General features: G+C 37.0%; 1 protein-coding gene across 1 annotated transcript; it reads left to right on the top strand.

Annotated features, from left to right (window-relative positions):
* Positions 1-26: 26 nt before the first annotated feature.
* On the top strand, positions 27-18,971 carry NSUN2 (NOP2/Sun RNA methyltransferase 2; the record flags this gene model as incomplete). The annotated part of the gene is made up of 16 exons (XM_010175006.2): positions 27-131; positions 890-961; positions 3,287-3,371; positions 4,212-4,404; positions 4,803-4,877; positions 6,036-6,166; positions 8,723-8,796; positions 11,841-11,971; positions 12,539-12,635; positions 13,731-13,906; positions 14,442-14,534; positions 14,920-15,055; positions 16,322-16,402; positions 16,630-16,768; positions 17,720-17,759; positions 18,415-18,971. Coding segments are annotated over 16 exons (2,034 nt in total), but the record flags the coding sequence as incomplete, so codon positions are not given.
* Positions 18,972-22,302: the final 3,331 nt, after the last annotated feature.

Raw genomic sequence — 22,302 nt, 5'->3', positions numbered from 1 at the left:
GCCCTTTTCCTGCCTCTTTCCCCAGGTATCCAGAGGAGTTAGCCTGGCACACGAACTTGAGTAGGAAAATCTTACGCAAGTCACCGGAACTGGAGAAGTTTCATCAGTTTCTGGTTAGCGAGACAGAATGTGTAAGTTCTGAATAGATCTTAATTCCCCCCCTCCCCCCCATATCCTGAGCGGTGTTTTATTTAAATACATTATAAGAAATTGAGACTGGACCTTTTCTATCAGAAGAATCTGGATTGACAGTGATTCATCCCATGACTCTGGCACATAACCGCAGTTACAGATATTTCTCCTAAACTAATTGCAATTTGTTTGTTTGAAAATGTGAAAATGAGTCCATCTAAAATAATTTGTTGCTGTTTGAAAACAGATGTTTGAGTCTGGTAAAAAGTGGATGTGTGTACATACCGAGACTTGCCTTTAGTGATGGTTCTTTCTCACTTGGTTGAAGCCAGTTTCTCATCTCTTGAGCAGCAACTACATCTGTAGCATGAATAAAATTGGAGCAAAGATGCAGCTATCAGAAATTTCAGTTGGGTGAAATACTGTGATAGCTATCAGAAATTTCAGTTGGGTGAAATACTAATTTGATTTTGTTTGTTAAATGCTAACAGAATTTAATCCTGAGTTTATAACAGCATGGGTTTGATTGCTTTATAATTTTACTGATATTGCAAAAGAAATGCATTCTTTCGGAATGGAATAAAAAGGACTTTATTTTGGCTTTGTTTTTTCAAATGCTAACAGAATTTAATCCTGAGTTTATAGTAGCGTGGGTTTGATTGCTTTATGATTTTACTGATATTTATTGCAAAAGAAATGCATTCTTTTGGAATGGAATAAAAAGGAGTTTATTTTGGCTTTGTTTTTTGTTTTCAAGGGAAATATCAGCCGTCAGGAGGCTGTTAGTATGATCCCACCTCTGCTGCTTGATGTTAACCCTCATCATAAGGTAACTCTAGAACATACTGTTTGCTAGAGTTGTTTCCTGGAAGATAGTTTGATTACACTACAAATTACAACAGGAGTACTAACGCTGATAGACAACTCTGTTTTGTGTTGGTGGATTTTAGGCTTTTTGCATGTAAACCGTGGCAATCAGCTAGTGTTCAGATCACAAATAGGCTGTCAGGGGAACATCTGCTTTTTCAGCTTTATGTAACACCTTGTTAAAAAACACTTAGTTTTTAATTAGTTACACAATTTTACTTTTAAAGTGCAAAGTGTAATTGTATTTAGCTGCATCTAAGTTATATATTAATGTCTCAACCCCCTTTTAAAGCAAGGTGACTGTTTTTAACTTCCTACTATCCAACACACTATGAACAGATGTAGTTTTCCAGATGCAAATGATAATGTTCTCTGTCAGGTAGTTTCATCCCTCTATGTCTTTTGAAGAAATTGCAAACTTCTGCTTTATAAATATGTTAGGCAGAATAATTTGGGTGAGCTGAAACATGCTGTTGGTGGTGGCTAAAGAGTAAAGATCGCTAACTTTCACTGAGGTATCTGAGGAATGGCTGTGATATGTTCTATAGGCAGATGGTAGGAATGGGGATATCTGGTAGCAAACTTCCTGTTCTAACCTTAGTGAGGTTTTCATATAGTATGTTTGTTTGCAGAATCAATCTGTCAGGTGGCTTTATTCTCCTAACCTGTTAAGTTAATGAGCTAGTTAGAAGTGTTTTGCTATCTCAAGCAACCATGCTGTGCACTTCTTTCTTAAACTTTTCACAACATATCTTAAAATTTTAAGTTTTTCAAACTTCTGACCTGTATGTTTTAGAGTCTCATTTATGCATGCTTGATATATTAACATTACTTAGCATACATAACTTTTCAGGTTTTTTTTCCCCTACTTTCACCCAAACCCAATGTATAATGCAGGGCTGGTGGCTATGTGACGTGAGGCGAGGTCTTCTCACCTCTCTTAAATGAATGATGAATTGAGTGATAGATTCAGTCCTAACGTGTCACAGGTGCATTTTGAGTTTTGTCTGGAGTTGGAGAGGTAGCGAATGTGTTTGACTTGATGTAAAAACAAGCTGTGAGAGTATTTTTGCACACACCTCACTTTCACTGCGTATACTAACATAGCAGTATACGCTTTTTGCGTTGAATGTTTAACTTCAGTGACTATATTTCAACAAGCGCTTTCCAGAAGTGCCTGGAAGATTTCACAGATTTCCTCATAAATTGGACTCAGAATAAGTTCTTTATCCTCTCTGGTGACAAGACAGCAAATAGCTGTTGTAACCATGTTTTTGCTGTTGCCATTTAGGACATTTTGTGGTTCTTTGTGCCTTATTTTTGAGCTTCTTGTTATGTCCGGAATTGCAGATTACTTTTCATGCTTAACCAGCACATTCTGTACATCGTGTCTTACATGCTGATTCCTATCTTCTACACGGATCAGCTTGATGACTGTACTCGTGTTCATTTTTAATCTGCTTTTCACAGTTCCGTTTTCCCTCACCATCAATTTACTGGGCAATTTTAGAGCATGTCTGTGCTTGCTTATTCTTCATTATCTTTTGCATTATCCACAGAAGTAAGTAGAAACCAGTAGCGTCACAGGTGTTACTTTAAACAGCAGATATGATGCTCTCTTCCTGAGTATGTCTTCTGATGCATTAGCACTGCTGCACGGCAGTGCTTCTCACGTGCTCTCTGGAACTGTCAGCAAATACTCTTTGCGTGTCTCTGGGCTCTGTCTTCCAGTTTAGTCTTGTTCATGCCGGGGGCTTCCATGAGGATCTGAGCAGATCTGTCCCCATCCTTTGTCCTGCTGCACAATTTCAGCTAACTTTACTGGAGCTAAAGATCTGGAAGATAGATAGTCACATGTCCTCTGAAAATCTGTATCTTAGAGGAAAGACTGAGCTTCCTTACTAAAGAATAGTGTTAGCTGTGAAATGATTTGCTGTGAAAGTGTCTCTGTGCAATCACAAGCCAAGTTTGTGATGAACCAGGAGGGAGAAGTACACTAGAAATCAGGTGCTGTTCTGTTCTGCTTCAAATTTTTTTCAGCTGATGTATTTTTCCCTACAAGCCTGAGTCCTTGTTATATTTTAGACCCTCAGAGATAAAGCTGCAATCTGTGGTACATACAAAGAACAGAACTGTACCTCATGTTTTTGCAAATTGGTGTTCAGAACAAGAATAATTCTGCAGTTGTACACAGAAATATTTAATTTAAACAAGAACACAGTAATTTTCTCAAGTACTTAGAGAATGCAAGGTAGGACTTTTCTTTTTAACTCTCTGGTGTTTGTAGATTCTAGATATGTGTGCTGCACCTGGATCTAAGACTGCACAACTCATTGAAATGTTGCATGCAGACATGAATGTTCCTTTTCCCAGTAAGTCTGGAAAAACTACTGAAAAGTTTTGTGACTTTGAATTTCTGCTTTTTCATGTAGAAGGTTACTTTTAATATCACAGATAAGTAACTACATTTAACTATATACTGAATTCCCAAAGTGGTTGAGTTAGATGGGAAGTACCCCACCCTTTCCTTGGCACTTTGTAGGCTTCCTTGGCTTCAAGGAGACAGATAAATTTTATATATCTGTCTTCACGGTTCAGACTACAGTAGATGTGGTCAGAGCTTAATTTTTGTATATAAATAAGGTTTGTTTAGTAGATGGTGGTCCATGAGCCCTTGTGTTCTAGTGATGTCCTGCGAACGCTGGATTAAGCTGCTTTAGCCTTAAAAATGGTAATGATATTTTATCTTTTTTTAAGCTACAGAATCTTTACTTTCAGTTAGATGCTCACAGAAAATACTGCCTGTAGAAATTGTGAGGTTGGGGGGAGTGGATTCTTTCTGTGTTCTACTGAAAATCTGCTGGTGTACAGAGATTGTCTTTGGCAGCAATGGAGGTTTTCTCTATTACAAGGGTTTTACATTGAAAGTGAAATGTTGAAGGGCCATTGGTTGTGTCTTATTTCTGCAGCTTTGAAGGTAAAACTCTTGAGACTATATTTGACATCTCAGTTAAACCTCAGCGTACTTGACGTTATTTTATGTTCAGTAAGAGGTCCTCATAATTAATAAGTATTCTATATTCATATTGTACTTTTTTAAGTAAAAATCTCTAGTGAAAGATTTACACAACTTTGAAGATAAGGCAGTAAACTGTATAAAATTATTTAGCTATTGAACAGTAAAGCATCTTCCCACTACTTTATGTTCCCAGAGGGGTTTGTAATTGCTAATGATGTCGACAACAAGCGCTGCTATTTGCTGGTTCATCAGGCTAAGAGATTAAACAGTCCGTGCATCATGGTGGTAAATCACGATGCCTCCAGCATTCCTAATCTGCAAATAGATGTTGATGGAAGAAAAGAGATCCTCTTCTATGACAGGATTTTATGTGACGTCCCCTGCAGGTATCTTGCATGTAATCTTCAATACACAGATTTTAGGGTACTCAGTGCAGTGCTAGAATTTTTGTGTTACTGAGTTACACTTTTTGTGTTGCTTAATGACTTGTGGTTTATAATAACTTCCAAAACAGATGAATGCCTGAAACTGTCTTAAGTAAGAGGATACCAAATCAAGGTGAACTTTTTTCATTCAGAGTGGTACTTAAATTTGGTATCCCCTTAAAAAAAGATACAAACTTTGAACTCACACTCAGAATATTGAAATACAAAGATAGTGTAAAAACAAACAGTACAGCACAGGAGGACTAGTTAACATGAGAAAGGGACTGTTAGTTTTTTGCTGCTATGAATGACCGATATGAAATACAAATAATACAAATCTGTTAAATCTCTTGTTACAGTGGAGATGGAACCATGAGGAAAAACATTGATGTGTGGAAGAAGTGGACAACACAAAACAGTTTGCAACTCCATGGGTAAAAATGCTGATTACACATCTGCACTTCTTTAATTTCTCTCTCCTCCTTTTCACATCCCCTTACCATCTGTATGTATTCACATGTTAGTATATGACAAAGCAGAGACTAGGAAGAGTCACTTTTCTATCAAATCAAGAGTTTATGTGCTATTCAGAGGAAGTGTAGTGTTTCAGATGTGAGGTCAACCTCCAGTGGAGTGTGTGAATCTAAACTGCTTGTATTCTTATGAATATCTGATGTATTAATATTCACTGAATTAATTTAGTCAAGCTAATAAAACAGAGAACAAATAATTTGACTGGTAGTCTTAGTGTTTAGGCAGGTAAAATACTGTTGGAAAATGCAGAAACTTGAAAGTTTAATAGTAATGTTTTAATTTCTTTAAACTACTAGAGATCATACATAAATGTTTTCAGTTACCTGAGATTTTTTTGTTGTTGTTGGGTTTTTTTTGTTAACTGATGGTGAATGTGGAATGTGTACTTAACCTAGTGCAGGCACATGGTAAAAAGCAGTAATTTAAACACTGAAAAGCTTAGAACATTTTACTTTGCATTTGTAAGGAGCTGGGAATGCAGTCAGTTACTGTGACTCAGCTGACCTGTGGTGACTTGTTACTGCTTGGTAACTCATTCATAATTGCAGGTTTTGTGTTAGTTTTAAGTATCCAAGTAGAGTGTAAGCTGGTGATCCAGCTCAGTCGTACTTTTCTCAGAAGGTCAATGCCAGCTAAGCTGCTTTGTCCGTAGTGTCTGTAATATGACTATTGCTCCTCATATTAACTCTAGGTTTTTGAGAAGAAGAGTAAGATTTTTGGGGTGTTATTTTTCTAGTGTTGAATGTTTTATTATAAACTTGATGGGGTGCTTGAAAGAACAAAATACAGAATGTTACATTCAAAGTTATCATGCAGTAGTGTTAAAGTTGGACCTGTTTGCTGTGTTAATAGGTGTACTTGTGAGTGTGTCTGCAGTGTAGACTGCACTAAGCTGACGTAGTTTAAAACTGACTTTGATTTGTGTACTGGTGACAGTTGTGGAACTCGGTATGAGCTGACTTAGTCCACAGAAAGTTATGTGTCTGCAACATAGCTTCACCTCTAAGAAATTTCTGGTTCCTGAATGATACCTGGCTAGACCAAGAGTGTTCTGTTAGATTGCAGTTAAGAATTGCAACCCGTGGTGTTGAGCAGCTGGCAGAAGGCGGGAGAATGGTGTATTCTACATGTTCATTGAACCCTATCGAAAATGAAGCTGTGATCGCATCTCTGCTGGAAAAGAGTCAAGGTGAGAATGCGAGCCTGGATGGAGTGGGGAAATCTTTTTTCTCAGCCCAAAAAAGGATATGTGTGTGACAGTACTAGTAATAAGCTTAGTGTAGGTAACATGCTCCTAGTCTGCAAAGCTGCAGCAATTTTTTGGTACTGGTAGGATTTCATTGGTGTTGATAGGAGCAGTCTTCTTAAATGGGCCTAAATTGGGTGCAAATATAAAACCTTAAAAAATTCTGTTAATGATACAGAAAAGACTTGAACAAATCAATGGAATTCAGTCTGTGTTATCTGGCTTCTGCTAACCAATTCCACTGGTTGGAGTCCATGTCTGACATTCACATTTCCTTTGCAAAACATGGCATGGGACATTACTGCTGTATGCCATAGGAGTGAAAAGCCCAGGGTGTACTTAAGCAGTTTGAGGAAGGTTACTGTGCACCAGTAGGTGGGAGTCACTGATATTTTAGCATGCTTTGACCCACATTTTGACATGCTTGGAATTTTAATATTTTTAAGCTCATGGGTTAGTTGGTTTTTTTTACACTTTTGACTTGCATGTGAAGGCTTGCATTAGTTGCTGTGAAGTCTCTTAACATCTGAAGTAACAAGAGGTGGAAAAATTGATATGAGCCGGGAAGCTCTACTGCATCAGTTTGTGATAGTAGGTCTTAGTAGCCCGAATTTCTGGGTTTGAACTGATGGATGCTTGGGTTTGGGTTTTTTTTTCCTGAATCAGTAATCTGACATTTGGGGACATAAAATTGTATTTTGCATTAAAAGTTCCACAGAGTTTGTTAAACTGAGCCTTGTACAGAGCAGAAGCAGCTGTATTACTCCTGGAGCTGAGCTGGTTCTAGAAGTAGAACAGCCTGTTTTGTGTAATATTTTCTTTGTGCCAGTCGCTATTCTGGCCCCAAGTTACGCATGAAATGTCATTGTCTCCCAAACAGCAGTTTAGCTAAAATACCTGCAGATAACTAGGAATTGACTATTTAATTTCCATTGGGACATTTTTATTTAGAGGTAGGTTTTTTTTTAGCAGACTGAGTGAAAGAACATGTTTTCAGTGAATTATAGTATGCTTGGCTTATTAAAGGCTGTAGTGCACCAGAGTTAAGTTTAACAATGACAAGATTGGGAAGCAGTAAGGACTAATTTGGATACAAGCACAAAGCAGTATGGATGTTAACAGGGGCCAACGACTGCAGTATTTGGGGCAAATTCAGTACTTGGAAGTAAGGATCTTGACTGCACTATTGGGCTGTGGCATTTGGATGTGGTCTCTGCCCAGCGGGGGTATTTTGAGGCTATGATGTGTCCCAGCTAGTGAACTTGGAGCTTGAACACAGGTGTGGTAAAGTGTAGTAGTAGTGTAGCAAAGTGTAGTGTAGTGAAGTGGTCTGCAAGGGGCATTGGACCTGGAGGATTTGCTCAGGTCAGTCCAGAAGGTTTGTTGATTCTTTGATCTTAACTTAGTTCCTAGCACTGTGTTACACTGCTTGCTACTTGTGGAGCAGATCAGAGATTGCTTTCCCCTTGGCTGAAGAAGTAAAGAAAAGGCACTTTCGTACCATGTTTCTCTGGGAATCGTAGTGCTTCTGACAGACCATTTAATGGCTGATCAGACTAATGTAGTCTTGAGGCATCAGTTGAGATCATGCTGTAGGTAGGCAAGAATATTCGAAGGATGGATGCAAACATCAAATTCAATCAGATTTGAAATGTCACTTTGGAATTTGTATCTGAATTCATGTATCACTCATTTATTTAAAAGGCTTGCTTAAACTGTCACTGTAAGAGTAAGCTCTTAGTCATGTAGAACAGGTTGATAAATCGTGTACAACATGAGGAAAAGCCTACCTAATTGTTAAATAACTAACTATTCAGAATCACAAACAGGAAATCTTAAGGTTATTCTTCTCTAGAGAGATCATCTATTTAAGCAGTAAGTTTTTATATCATTCTTTCTGGACTTGGGGTATCTTGACATTTTTATTCAGTGGATTAAATTATACTCTGATGTTTTTTGTTGTAATCTGACATATTTTACTGGGCATAGCATTTTGTCCTGTTAGGTTGATAGTTCTTACCTTCTTGTTAAACAGTTTGGAATTTTCCTTTCCATTAAAAAATAATAAATTATTTTTCTTCTCACACTGGAATATATTAAGATTGTAAGTCCATAAAATCAGAATATATCAAGCATTTTAAGACTTACTCATCCTGAAAGAATATTTATCTGAAAAATACTAAATCAGTGTAGTAAATCCAAATACTAAGTAAGTGAGAATAAAAACCTCTATAACTGCATTACAGGTTGTAGAGTATTACTCTATGCAGTTGCTACAAAAAGTATCTAACCATTATATTTTGGTTAATGTATAGGTTGCAAATGTTTGTAGTTACTATGAACCGTTCTTGCCATCTTTATTGTTAATTTATACGGTAGTAATTGTATAACCTTTTGTTCCTTTAAAGATTTAAAAAGCAATGGTCTTGAAAGAAAGTTAATTAGGTGCACAACTCCCAGATTCTCTTTTCAAGAATGTTTATATCCTTGGGTTTTCAGGTGCCTTAGAACTTGCTGATGTTTCTTCTGAGTTGCCAGGTTTGAAGAGGATGCCAGGAATTACAAAGTGGAAGGTACATACCTGATATTTCTGTGAAGTTCTTGATCTATCATAGAGTGTTAAATTAGGAAAATTTTAAAGTATAAAGACTGAGCTGAAGTAATGGTAGTAATTTGTTGTTCAGAGTTTTAGACAGCATTGTAGGGGAGAGGGCTAAAAATCCTTCTGATGGTAAGTTCTTGTCTTCTCATCTGCCCTCTTCTTTTTAAAACCTCTAGCTTTCTTTGCTCTTATCTCTTATTCTTCCTTAATATAATTCCCTTTTCTGTTGTGTGCAGCGTGTGGCCTGTAGATGGCAACATAATTTCATCCACTTTTGAAGTTAGTTATCCCTCCTCTGTCTTTACAGTCTGTGAGTGTTAGATTCTCCAGTTCTTTAGCTGGTCCAATGGAATCATTTGGAAGTAAAAGATGTTAAACACTTTCTGGAAATAAACTATAAAAAAAAATGCAGTTATGTGAGTAATCCTAGAATATTAATAGAATGCTGTATGTTGTTGCTGGCCTTATGTGATTTCAGTTCTGGAAACAGACTAGTAGGAGGGGCAAAAAACCCCAAAGCTTTGTCAGCTTCCTGTTAAGAGTATAATAAAGAAGAGTAGAAGGCTATCCTGGTAGTAGGGAAGGAAACTCTGATTAAATTTATTATGAGCATGTGCCTTTGCAACACCATTAGTTGTTGTGTCTTCTCTCACCATTTCACTGGTCTCTTGCAATGGCACAGTCTGCAGGTTTGTGCCTGTGTGTAGGCTAGCAAACAAGATGCATGGAATAAAGATTTCCGTATGTTCTACCACTGGAAATCCAGCTTAGAAACTACCTGATTTTGTCTTCTTTACAGTTCCAAAAATATAAATTTTATGCTTGTACCTGAAGGATAAATGTAAAATGCATAACTGTGGCTCTATAATCTTAATTTTACTCCTTTTTTTGTATAAGGCTACAAAATATACACATAAAGATCACTAAGAGTATATTGTATTCACTGCAACATTTATTTCTGTGTTTGCAGTTGAAATATAAATCTCCCTAATGGGTATTTTAAAAAGTAGGCTAATAAAATCTGTTGAAAGTTTGCAAGACTATCTTCAGCCCTTGTATGCTGCTACTGTATTTTTTCATGCCTCATTGGCCAGCTCATCATTGAATGTATTTTCTTGCTTTGGTGCTGTTTTTACTTGGTGTAGTCTTTTGTTTCCTGGTGAAAGGTCTGTTCAATGGGAGCTCTGTGACTTAGCGATTACATCAAATATTCCTGAGCATCAGTTGACTGCCAATCTCTTGAAACAGCAAAATAAGGTTTTGTTCAAGGGACACTTAAGTAATTGGAAGTAGCATTCAGTACTCTCTCCTTAAGCCAGATGATGAGTGAACTGCAATTAATTATTTCAGAGTCTTGAAGGAAGAGACCTTTTTTAACTTTAGATATGTTAATCTATTTCTGCAACACTTCTAGTCTTCATTGTACCCTAATAAGGGGCTAGCAAAACGTGTGCTAGAGAAGACTTTAGTGTGTTCTTTGGTGCTTTGTCATTCAAGCAGTTACATTGTGTGGTTAGACTGCTAAAGCAAAACTGAACAGAGCAGGGCTGTTATGCAGTTATTCTAGTACATCCAAAACAGTTCTAGACTTGTTTGTACTTAGTTATTTATCAGTCCCATTGTTTGTTTCACTCAAGCTTAACTTGTGGCTCCCAAAGAAGAGCTGTTCAGAATTGCAGTATATCTTGTCTCTATCTAGCAATATGACAGGTAGCATATTTGGACTTGAAATGCTAATTCTGGAAGTACAGTCATTTCTATTTCAGGAACATGCAAAGGCACAATGTTTCAGGTGTGATCTGATCAGTGTCTGAGAAATGCCACACTTCGTGATGCTGAAATCTGTGTTCTAATATTCTTGGTGAAATTGTAATCTAGGTAAATCTTGTGTTTCAGTTTCCAGTAGAACACTTACTTAAACCTTCAAGAGAATCACAGCAAAATTTACGTAAACACTTCATCATATTTGCCAGTCCTGAAGTCACCATCGCTGTGACTCATAAAAAGGGGCCTTCATTTCAGTCACTGTACACTTAGCCCACACGTTACTGGGTGTGACCTTTCTTACAGCCCTAGTGTCCAGTACAGATCCAGGTGTCTAGAGTTCTGAAGCCAAATTTTCCCTGGGTTGTTTTTTTTGTTTTGTTTTTGTTTGGTTTTGTTTGTTTGTTTGTTTTTCTTTTTGTCTGCTTTGGTATTCTTACTTAAAGAGCATTCAAAATGGCCTGCTGCAAGAGTTGTGGCTCTGACCTTCTGCTTGTATCTTAAGTGTCCTTCAAAAGCTTTGACTCTTAGACAGAATGACGTGATGTTATATCCACACAGTATGTTAGAGTGGATTTAGAGATGTGTTCTGAGTCTTGGATAAAGATACAGACACTAGAAGATTCATGGAAACATGGTTCTTCAGTAACTTTCCTTGAAAACATCTCAGTCTTTAACCTATGTACACCTGTGTCATGGGGCTCTATGCTTACCAAGCTGTTGTGTTGCACTCTTGTATCTTTCTTATGTAATGAAATTGGGATTCTTCATTTCTAGTCTCTATTAGACTGCAGTAGCCCTTTTCCTTTGTATACTGCTTGGAAGCTGCCTATAGCAGAATGTCTCCCAGCCAGTTTCATGGAGGAAAAAAAAGTAACTTATTCTAAATCAGGTGGCTTACTGATCTTTTTATATATCCCACCACTGTCCTTCCTTTGGATTTTGTTGCTCTGTATGTTCTGGAAAGTTAACAGAGATCACTGCAGTTGATGTTGCACCAGTCTTTTCTTGGCTGCGCACTTTTTGAAGCATACGAAGTGGAGCAGAGAGGTACAGCTGACAAGAATCTCTTGCTCTTAAGTGCACACAGAAAATACACGTAGGAACAATACACTTTAAAGAACTTGATTTACTATACTAGAAAACAACTTCACTTTTTGGCATCTAAACCTTGGTTTGAAGGTATTTTAATTAAAACTTGTAAAATGGTGACCCATATTCTTCACAGTATTTATATTTACGCTTTTGAAGGTAATGCTGAAAGATGGACAGTGGTTTGAAGAGTGGAAAGATGTGCCTTCAAATAGACAAACACAAATACGTCCCACTATGTTTCCAGTAAAAGATGAAGAGAAGCTGAAGGCAATGAATCTAGAGCGTTGGTAAGTTTTCCCAGAGTAGATTTTATGAGGTTTTGATTGTTACCTTGTATGGTGGTGGGCAAATGATAATTGGAAAGCTGAGTGTATTTTGGTTGCTTCATATGTAATGGCAGTATACAATATTGAAATTCCAGTGAACTGAGAGGAAATTACTGAAATTTGCTTACAAGGAATAAGTACTCACAAGCAGGCTGAATTCTTTACATCCAGTAGAGATAGATAGCCAAAATTACTGGGAAAATATGTAAAAATTTAACATTTTAACAGTGTGACTTATTTTCTATGAAAGACTTTCCATAGTTATTCTATAAATGGTGTTTAGAAATGAGTCATTAAAGCTCAGATGTGAATAGTGAAATGACTGCGTTGCACTGATGCAAGTTATTTTGCCAGAATGCTCTATTTTGGGTCCTATTTCTAGATTGGTAAGTTAAATCTGCACAGTCCTACTAGGTATACTTAGTTTACTCTGGAAGTAGATACAAATGTACACTTCTAGTACTTTGTGAGAGCCTGAATGCTGATGATGTGTACACTGCAACACTTTTTTTTTTCCCCCCCTACTAGTCTTAGGATATTGCCACATCACCAGAACACAGGAGGTTTCTTTGTGGCTGTGTTACTAAAAAAATCTCCAATGCCATGGAATAAACGCCAGCCTAAGGTAACTTCTTTTAAAAGAGCTAAAATGTTAAATTTTAATAACATTTCTGGAATTTTTTTGAATGCTTACATAATACAAAACAGTTATAGTATGTTTTCTATCTGCCCTTCAGTTATAGTTTAGTGTGTCAATTAAAAATAAATTCCTAAATCCCTTAAGAACATTCAAAAAAAATAATCTCCTTTTCAAGTAGGAAAAAAAAAAGAGAGGGATTTTGAAATTGTAAAATAGCAAGATAAAACTTGAACCTAAAATTAAGGCTTTGAAAGAATTAGAGAGGCAAATTAGACTGAGTAGCTAAAGATGTCAGTTCCTTCAGTTGTGTGTGGTCCCTCTGCTGAAGGCTTTTTTCTGCTGTGTTGTAAGCCAATTCTGATTTCAGTTTATCTTGCTCTGTGTCTGGTTGCTCAGGAGTGATTCACTAGCAGATTAGTCTAGCAGACCAGCAGTAGCGGGAATGGATACAAAACTGTTAGCAGCAGCTTCAGCCGTCTGACTTTAATCCATTTGTTGTCAATTGACTTTAAAATCCCATCAACAGGATTTTAACTTGACATTTATCTGATCTCTTGAATTGTTCATATCTTTGAGAGAAACTTGTTGTGTGAATCACTTTTAACTGTTTCTGTTTATTTGATTTGCTTCATTAGAACACCTCATGAGCCAAACGTTTGTGGCACTAAGGAAAAAGCATTTATTCAGAAACAAGTGTCATCCAAATAGTTTAAGTTTAAAGTTGTAGCACTCTTTAAAGAATGTTTGCAGTAGCAGGATACGTGTGTCACTATGAGTGCTAGGAGGAAACAGCAGATCCTGACTTAAAAGTCTTCTCTGCAAGTGCTTGAACATGATTTTGTAAATGGTACAAAAATAGCTTTCTTGGACAATTGGTAAGAAATTATCCAGATCAGAGGTAAATGCAACTTATGATGGTATCTTGACTTAGAAATCAGATTAGCTCCCTAAATGGATCTGTTTAAGCGCTTACATACAAACTATTAAGAATTAAGCACATGCAAAGAGGGAACATAGGTGCCCTTTGTTACAAGTTAGATACTACTTTTGCTTTGTTGAAAATACTGTAATTTGAAATAGGTTCATCAGAAATTACCACAAAGAACAGGAGATACTGAAGTAACAGCAGCTAATTCAGATAATGGTTCTGAATGTATTGCTGAAGAACCAACACTTGCTGAAAATGAAGAGTCTAAGAAAATGCAAGAATTGCAGAATTCAGACACTGAGCAAAGCAAAAAGGAAGGAGTATGTGGGTAAGAGACCATGTCTAATAAGTACTTGTCCTGTGACAGCTTTGTAATTGCTGAGTATTCTATAGTTCTTTTGTTACTGGACTCATTTAGAAGTCGATCAAGAAGAATTAATGAATTTGCTCAGTTGTCCTACATTTCCACATTTCTGTCTTGTATTTCAGCAATTTAGGAAAATAACCACTTTTCTTATTAGCATTTGCAAGTCTTTTAGTCTGTTCTTCTCTGTTAAAGAAAAAAGTACTTTCAGAAGTTAACCTTTCAAAGATCTTTACAGTCTTCACAATTACTCCATCAGCAATCTCTGTTTATTTGTTTTTGTGGTTTCTGTTTTCAAGCACTGCTTTCACTTACTCATTTTAAGAAGTTAAATTGTGGGTAGTGTTGTCTTGGTGAAGCGCAGGAAAATGTCACTGTTCTGTTTGGCATTCTGTTGTTAATGTAAGGCAAGTGTTGACTAAATGAACTGCATATACTGATTTTAAACCAAGTACTTTTTAACTAAAACTGACAATGCAGTGTTATTTTCTTTCTTTAGACCACCACCATCTAAAAAAATGAAGTTGTTTGGTTTCAAAGAAGACCCTTTTGTGTTTCTGCCTGAAGATGATCCGTTATTCCTTCCTATACAGTAAGAAAATAATGTGTCTGTTTTGGCAGTAAGATTCCTAGTAGTTTAGGAATACTAGTGGTTCAGCTTATCACACAAGATAGGTCTAGTTGGTCATACATAAGACTTTTTCCCTAACTTTGCACCAGGTGCCCCTCTCCTCAACATTTAAACTCTTAAATGCAATAGCCAACTATAGTTTGCACTGGAAATTTTTGAATGTGTCTTAAGTGTCTATGACAGCTTATCTTTTCTGATGTCATGCATCCTAGAGAGTCTAATCATTGTGTTCTGGAGCCAAAGTGTTAAGTGTTTGCAGACATAGCTCTGGGAAATGGGCTAACCCATACATTTTGAGTATGTAATTTCATTGTTCAGTTAATCAAAACAAGTATTGTGGCCACAGGAAGTTTTATGCATTGGACCCGTCGTTTCCCAAGATGAATTTACTAACTCGAACTCAAGAAGGAAAGAAGAGACAGCTGTACATGGTTTCTAAGGAGCTAAGGAATGTGCTTCTGAACAACAGTGAGAAGATGAAGGTATGGTTCATATCTTTGGGTTTTCACAACAGAGATCATAAGCATCAGTGGATGTCTCCTTGACCTTTTTTGACAAGCTTATTGTTTATATAGAGGATTTTTTTGTTTTGCGTCCGGGTGACTGTTTTTCTCTCTATTCCTTCTCTGTTAAAGAGATGAAGAGTTGTTTCTGAGAGGTAAATAACAGTCCCCAAGATTAAAATCAGTATGGTTTTTGACAGATGGAAGGAAATTTAAAAGTAGGGGAAGGGAATGTATAACTTCTGTGTGTGTACCAGTGTTGTTACGTGGTCTTCAGGTACCTTCACAAGTTTATGTTGACACTGTGGTATTTACTAGCCCCTTAATTATAAAAGTATTGTGAGCTTTGAAAGCCTACCAAAAATAATGGATAACTTCAGCTGAATTATTACCTGTCTGTGTTATGTGGGGACATTGTTTCAAAGTAATTTCAACAACTGAACATTTTGAGAAGTTGTTAAGCTGAATGATAATAGGATGAGAAGTAGTTTTTGTGAATTAAAGGGAATTATTTTTTTTAATATGACTGCCCATGGAAAATGCATTGCAAATGCTAAAGATAAGTCTTAAAAATCACTGAATAATTTTAGAATGAGGTCATCTAGTCCAGCTTCCTTCCTGCCCCAAGCAGAGCTCACTTCAAAGCTAGATCAGATACAGCTGGGGCCTCATCCAATCAAATCTTGAAAATTTCTAGGGATATTCATTACATCTTTGCAACACATCTTTGAGATGGATAAATAATTTCCATGCAGGAAATGGCTACATAATTGACAACATTTTAAGAAACTGGTGCATTATATGAGGCAGTGAGACTTTGGGTGTCACAGAGGATAAAATGTCCTGATATTAAGCACTTGTGCATTGTTAAAATCCCGTCCTTGACTGACTTTCCCAGAATCACCTAGAAAATTTTTAGTCAGGCTAAAATTAAAATTAGATCTTAATAGTTTATTGCCCTCATTTAAAACTGCGACTTCCTCACAGTGTTCAGTTTTCAACATGGAAAAGAGTAAGACATGTTTATATTGAGAGAGAACTGTGTTTTCATAGAGGGAGTTCCTTTTTTCCTTGAATGAATTTTCACATTAATTTAGTTCAGTGTCCACTGCAAATGAGCAAATGTTATGGCAGAATTATCCTTTCTTCTTCCTTTTAGTCAAACAGCTGAGGAAAAACAAAGTTCAGAGTGGTAATTTAGAGTTTATACTCCTTAATGATGCTTCTTGGTTTTGTTATTTCCAGGTTATTAACACAGGGATAAAAGTCTGGTCTCGCAACAGTGATGGTGAACAGTTTGGATGTGCGTTTAGATTAGCACAAGAGGTAATTACATAGCATTGTATTTTCAAAGGAGATACTTTGGTTTCCTCTAGAGCCTATAGCACAGCTGGCATTAACTTTGTCAGGTTAATGACAATTTGCACTTTCAGTATGGTTTAAAATGTGAAAATTGTTTTCTGGTATTAGCTAAAGAACATCCTGGTTTTAAAAAATTTCCTTCAGGAAGTAGAGATCACATTTTGAAATACTTATGTTTATTTATTAAACAGGGAATTTATACTCTGTACCCATTCATTCATGCAAGGATTATAAATGTCTGCATAGAAGATGTTAAAATTCTGCTAACCCAGGAAAATCCATTCTTAAGTAAATTTAGCAGTGAAACACAGAAGAAAGTCAAAGACATGGGTAAGCATTCTAATTTGTGCTATGACAAAATTATTATACAGTGCATGGAAGATTGAAAATCCTGTCATATAAACTGTTTGGTGAAAATTTTGACTAAATTTATTTTAAATATACTTGTTAATTAGGTAAGTAAACATTGCTGAAACCCGGTGTGCTACTAGAAACTGTAGTCCTTTCTGATCACAGCCTTTAAGGTTTATGAACTGTTCTGTTTAGAGAACAGGACAGTTGCCAAACTTGTGACTTCTGTGAAGCAATGCTGTGAGGCAGCATTTAAAATGTCTGTGAAACAAAGATTTTTATATACACTACTGATCTTTATGCCTGTTAGTGCTCCAGCTGAAACAGTTTGTTTGTCATCTGCAATTGTTTGTCGTGATTTTATGTATCAAATATAGTTATTCAGGTTTCATTTTCTTAAATATGAGGAACAATGTCTAGTCATATTAAATTTTTATTTCCTCTGTGCTGGATGCTTGAAGAAATGAAGACTGGTTTTCAGTCTTTTGTTTATGTTATTTTCTTTCCATGTCATTGCTCGTCCTTGTACTTCAGTGTTTGATGAGGCAAATGGGAAGAAGAATTTTTCTAAAGTTTAGACTGGCATACTCCTGTGGTCATTTTACTTAAGTAAAAGTTCTTTGCTAGGTTCACTGAGTAAATTACTCCACCATGTGGTCTTGTATTTTCATTTGGTTGGTTGAGGTTTGGGAGAGGGCAGGGTTGGCAGTTGCTTTTGTAACTATACAAATACTTGGTCTGGAGGGAAAAAAAGAAACCTGGTATTGTCTATAGTTTACCATAGTGATGTAGATAACTGCTAACCAGCTCATGCTGTGTTGGCTGTCTAAAAACTTGTTTTCTTGAACATTTTCACATTGCAATCGTTTTAACATTGTACCAAGTAACACATCTCTTCTGTTTTTGTTCCCCCCCCTCCCTTCCCGGTAGCGATGGGAAGTATAGTTCTGAAGTACAACCCAGACCCTGAGTAAGTAGATGTGTTGCTTTCCGTTTATGCAGTTTTAAAACTTGGACAAGAATTTATTTTCACTCAGCAAATAGAGAAATGGAAGGTAGAGATGCAGTGAAGTCAGCAGTAAAGCCAGACAGGATACAAAGTGTATAACAGGGGAAAAAAGCAATCTTCCCTGTGTATTCTGAAAACAGTTGTAGAATTTAGCTTTCTAAAGGAGAGCTGGTAGTTCTGCCAGAGGTCCACAGTATCACTGCACGCGATGGATTTGTTTCCCTGTGAAATCCAGTGTTTGGAATAGAAAAAATTAAACTTTTTCATTGTTCATTTTTGTTGACTAAGTAGTGTTAGAAGCTCTTGAGAGCTTTTTCAAATGTAAACTTTTATCACTTTTCAAATTAGTTTTGAAACCAGAGACAGAAAATTATTTTGCCTATTGCAGAAATTTAATAGCATTGAGCTTTATTGTTTTGGTTTGTCTGCTTGTAGACAAGCAAGTGCCTGTCTAGATGTTGAAGTTAAGAACAATGTACTTGTGTCTCCTGTCAATAGTTATGAAATGCATTCACTAGTAAAGATTGTGCACTTATTTATCAGGGTATGGCTATAAAATTAAGTTTTGAAAAATCATCTTTCTCATAGTTGATCAAGTGTAACTGCTTGTTTGTAGAAAACCTGATGATCTTCAGTGTCCTATAGTGCTGTGTGGTTGGCAAGGAAAGACATCACTCCGTGCCTTTGTGCCCAAGAATGAGAGACTTCATTACCTGAGGATGATGGGAGTTGAAGTGTTTAAAGCAAAGAGGAAAGAGGAGGAATCAGAAAGTAAAATGGAGGAAGAAGTTCAACATAGGCTGGCACAAACAGAGGAAGGAATGGATGTGGAAGATAAAGAACATGATTTAGTCACAAAAATGGAAGCAGAAATAGGTGAAGAATTGTCTCACAGCCCTGTGGAAAGTGGTTCTATGGAAGTAGAAAATAAAATTGAGGATTTGGATCAATCTAGTAAAAATGCCAACAATCATGTAAGCCAGGAAAGCAAAGATGCAGATACGAGTGATGTGAAAGATTAAGTTTCTTTCTCTGTTACTTGGCAGCTTCCATGAGGCTCGAATCCAGACTTCTACTTTTAGCATGGAAGTATATTTTAAAATTTCAGTTGGAATGGGATGTTCCTCTTTTAAAGTTTTGTCTATTTTATTTTTTAAATGAAAATGATAAAGAAATTTTTCAAGTGTGTCTTCTTTTTACCATTTTAAGCTCCATATTACTGGTGGGTTTGTGTGTCTGTTGCTGGCAATGGACCATGCACCAGTAAAATTTAAAGCCCATATTTGAAGTGGAATACTGATACATACAAATGAACTACCTGTGTAACTGGTAAAGAATTCCTTCAAAAGAAAAAAATAGGGTTTCATTCAAAGCGTATAAGCTCTAGAAAAACTTTTTTTTCTGTTAAGATTGCTTACCACCCAATCAGATTACCACTTAGGCAGGTCCTTTAGTGGATAAGGGATGAGCTTGAGTATGCATACAAATGCATATATAGGATATCTAACTAACAATCTGGTCAATGCTTATTCAGAATAAAACCCTGCACAGCATCCTAGGGGGAAAAAAATCAAGAAAGCAGTTTGCCAGAGACTGATGTCTGAAATTCTTCTTCAGAGTGATGAATTGCTTGACAGGCACAGCTAGTAAATGTCACTAACTAGATATTCAGGTATGCTGAGCATGCCTCAAAGTCGTATCTTGAAATATGCCTGTTTAAGTCTGTGACTGTCCCTCAAATCTACTACAGTCATCACTTTCTCTGTCATTTCTTCAAGTGGGAGTAATTTCTAATTTTTGCAAGATACTTTCAGCTATAAAGCTGAAATAATATTAAAAAAAATAGTGTGGTAGTATATATATTGCTGTATGGTAGATGTTTAAAAAAAAAAAATTAGCTACCTCAGAAATGTATGATATAAATTCCATCCTTTGTGGCTTAGTTTCAGACACTTTGTACTTGTATCAAGTTGGCCTGAAAGGAAAGTGACCTGTGGTACAAGGTATTGTCCTCCACTAGGACTATGGTGATGCAAATAGTTGTGTTGTTTGTCAAACTAAATTTTACCGTGTGTATTTTTACTGATAAAAGTCCTAATGTGGCTTGGATCCATTTGCTGTACCTTGCTACAACAGACTTTCTGGTGCCTGCCCTTGAACTAGTTCATCAAAGGGAGTATTCTTGAGGGAGGGATGTATAAGTGAAATAATGCCGTGTCCTCTGATAAGATATTACTCTCATGCAGTGAAAAGCCATTGACGGGACTCATTTTCCTCTTGAGAGTCCATAAAATAGGTTAATAAAAAATCAGTTCTTGCCCTTGTATTTTGCTAAGACTTGAGTTTGTTTGAGTCGGGAGCTGTGATTGAACAGGTTCTTTTTTTGTCAGCTCCTTAGGCTGAAGAGCAGCATAGCAGAATTGTCTTTTGAATGGAGGTATATGCAAAGTATCATTTTTAATTCTTAAAGTATATGAGGAAAAAAAAAATAGGAACTTGAAACTTCAAGCATGAAACTGGATTTTCCTACCTTTGCATTTATTCTGACATACTGGGCATTTGAAATGGAAGAAGGATGGAAGACCAGTGTCATTTTTAAGTCTTCATCACCATCACAGTCTGCTGCAGTACTCAGCCCTGAGGGTGACTGATTTTAATCCATCTAATCTTTTTATGCTCTAATGATCTCCATAAATTATCAGAAGGCCAAGTGTTAAAATTTATGGGAAGAAACCAGACTTTGTTTTGAATTATGCTTGCTGTTACTGTATCTACTGATGTCCCTGAGCAGCAGTTTAAGCTTTGTTTCACTCAGTGACTCTGCTAAGGATACAATTTTATGGCAAGCGGAGAAGAATACTTGTTGATACAGATAATCCAGACAATTAAATCAGCAAAAACCTAACTGGATAGAAAATGAACAGTCCTCTTTTGTTTTTTTTTCCCCCCCCTGAGCTTACCACTGTCAGAATAAAATGAGAGTAGAAAGATTTTTATCTGGGAGCTAAAGAAAGTAGGTTCTTGGATCATAAACTGACTGAAATTGGGTATAACTTAGACTTGTAATAGAATAAGAGCCCACATCTGCATCTTTTTATATTCTTTCAGTTAGTTCCATTTTCCTGCATTATTTATGAAATTTTGCTTTGCTCTTGGCTTTTTTAAGGGTTTTTTGGTTTGTTTTTTTTTCCCCCCCGTCAAGTGCAAATGGTAGGTTTCGGCCAAGAAACTGGGATTCTCATTGTCTTGTGCTGATCAGCAGTTTTACTCCATATCTCGAAAAAACCCAGAAATTGCAGATATTTTAAATATATATATATATATATATACACACACACTGCAAGTTTGCTCACCAGTTGCTGTGTCCCAGTTCCTTTTGCCTTGTTTGCCAGAAAGGAAGATGCCCAAAGCTGTGTGGTTGAAAACGCTGTCCCAGCTTCCCAGGCTCGGGGCCCGATGAAACATGGTGTGTGTTTTGTGTCTGTCTCTGCTGAGCTACGTGCTGCTGCGGCTCTCGTGGGCGGGTGGCAGAACCTCTGCTTGGGTGGTTTTGAACCTAAGTTGCTGCAAATAATTTAAAAGGAAGTCAAAAGAGAAGTGATATGCAATTAGAAATCACTAGGTTTGAAGTTCACAAATTAAGTCCATTCTTGTAAATGGTCCCTATTAAATGTGAGTTTTCTCTAGCTAACATTGTTCTCTTAGAAACATGAGACTATAGATGTTTGCACTGATGAGCAAGGGGTTTTATATGTGATAGGGCAGGAAACAACAACAGCAACAAAAATTCCGGCATCTAAATGAATAGTCTGATTATATTCTGCTTAGAGATGCCCTCAGGAGAAGCTAGCTGCTGGAGCCTTCAGAAAACAATCTGTTGCCTGGAAAACCTAGAAAGAATAGGAGGGAAAACACCACATGGGATTCTCCTTTGTAGCTTTTTCTTCAGTGTTTACCTAATGCTACTCATTGCTTTGGAAGTTTGTTAGATTTTTGGTATTTTAGTTTGCTTCAAAATTAATATACCACAATCTAGTTCCAGGGGAGAGATTTACTTTTTTTTCCTTAAATGTCTGAATCCTATTAAAAGTCAGCAGGACTTGTCAAAGTATACAGACCCCTTGAAAAATTCCTGCCTATCAACTTCAAATTTAGTCTTAACAGTGAAATAGGGTAATTTAGCTCTTATAAAACCCTCTATCTAAGGCTGCAGCAAAGGGAAATCTGTGCACGTCTGCCTTCCGCTGGGAAAACTCCATCGTGGAAAAGCAGCGTTGGTGCGCTCGGGCCGCGCTGCTGCCGGGGCCGGGCTGGGCTGGGCTGGGCTGGGCTGGGCTGGGCTGGGCACACGCTCTTTCCCCGCTGTCTCTCCAGGACAAGTCTTGTAAACAACCCCCAGCGAAGCGGCGCGGACACAACAGTTCTGTTCTTCCCAACAGACGTCCTGGTCCAGTCGGCTGGTGCGCTCGCAGCACCGTGTGTTTCTGCCGCTCCGCTTTGCAGC

This window comes from Antrostomus carolinensis, unplaced genomic scaffold, assembly GCF_000700745.2.
Source record: "Antrostomus carolinensis isolate BGI_N321 unplaced genomic scaffold, ASM70074v2 scaffold27099, whole genome shotgun sequence".
NCBI classification, from domain to species: Eukaryota; Metazoa; Chordata; class Aves; order Caprimulgiformes; family Caprimulgidae; genus Antrostomus; species Antrostomus carolinensis.
This window is presented reverse-complemented; position numbering and strand designations above follow the sequence as displayed.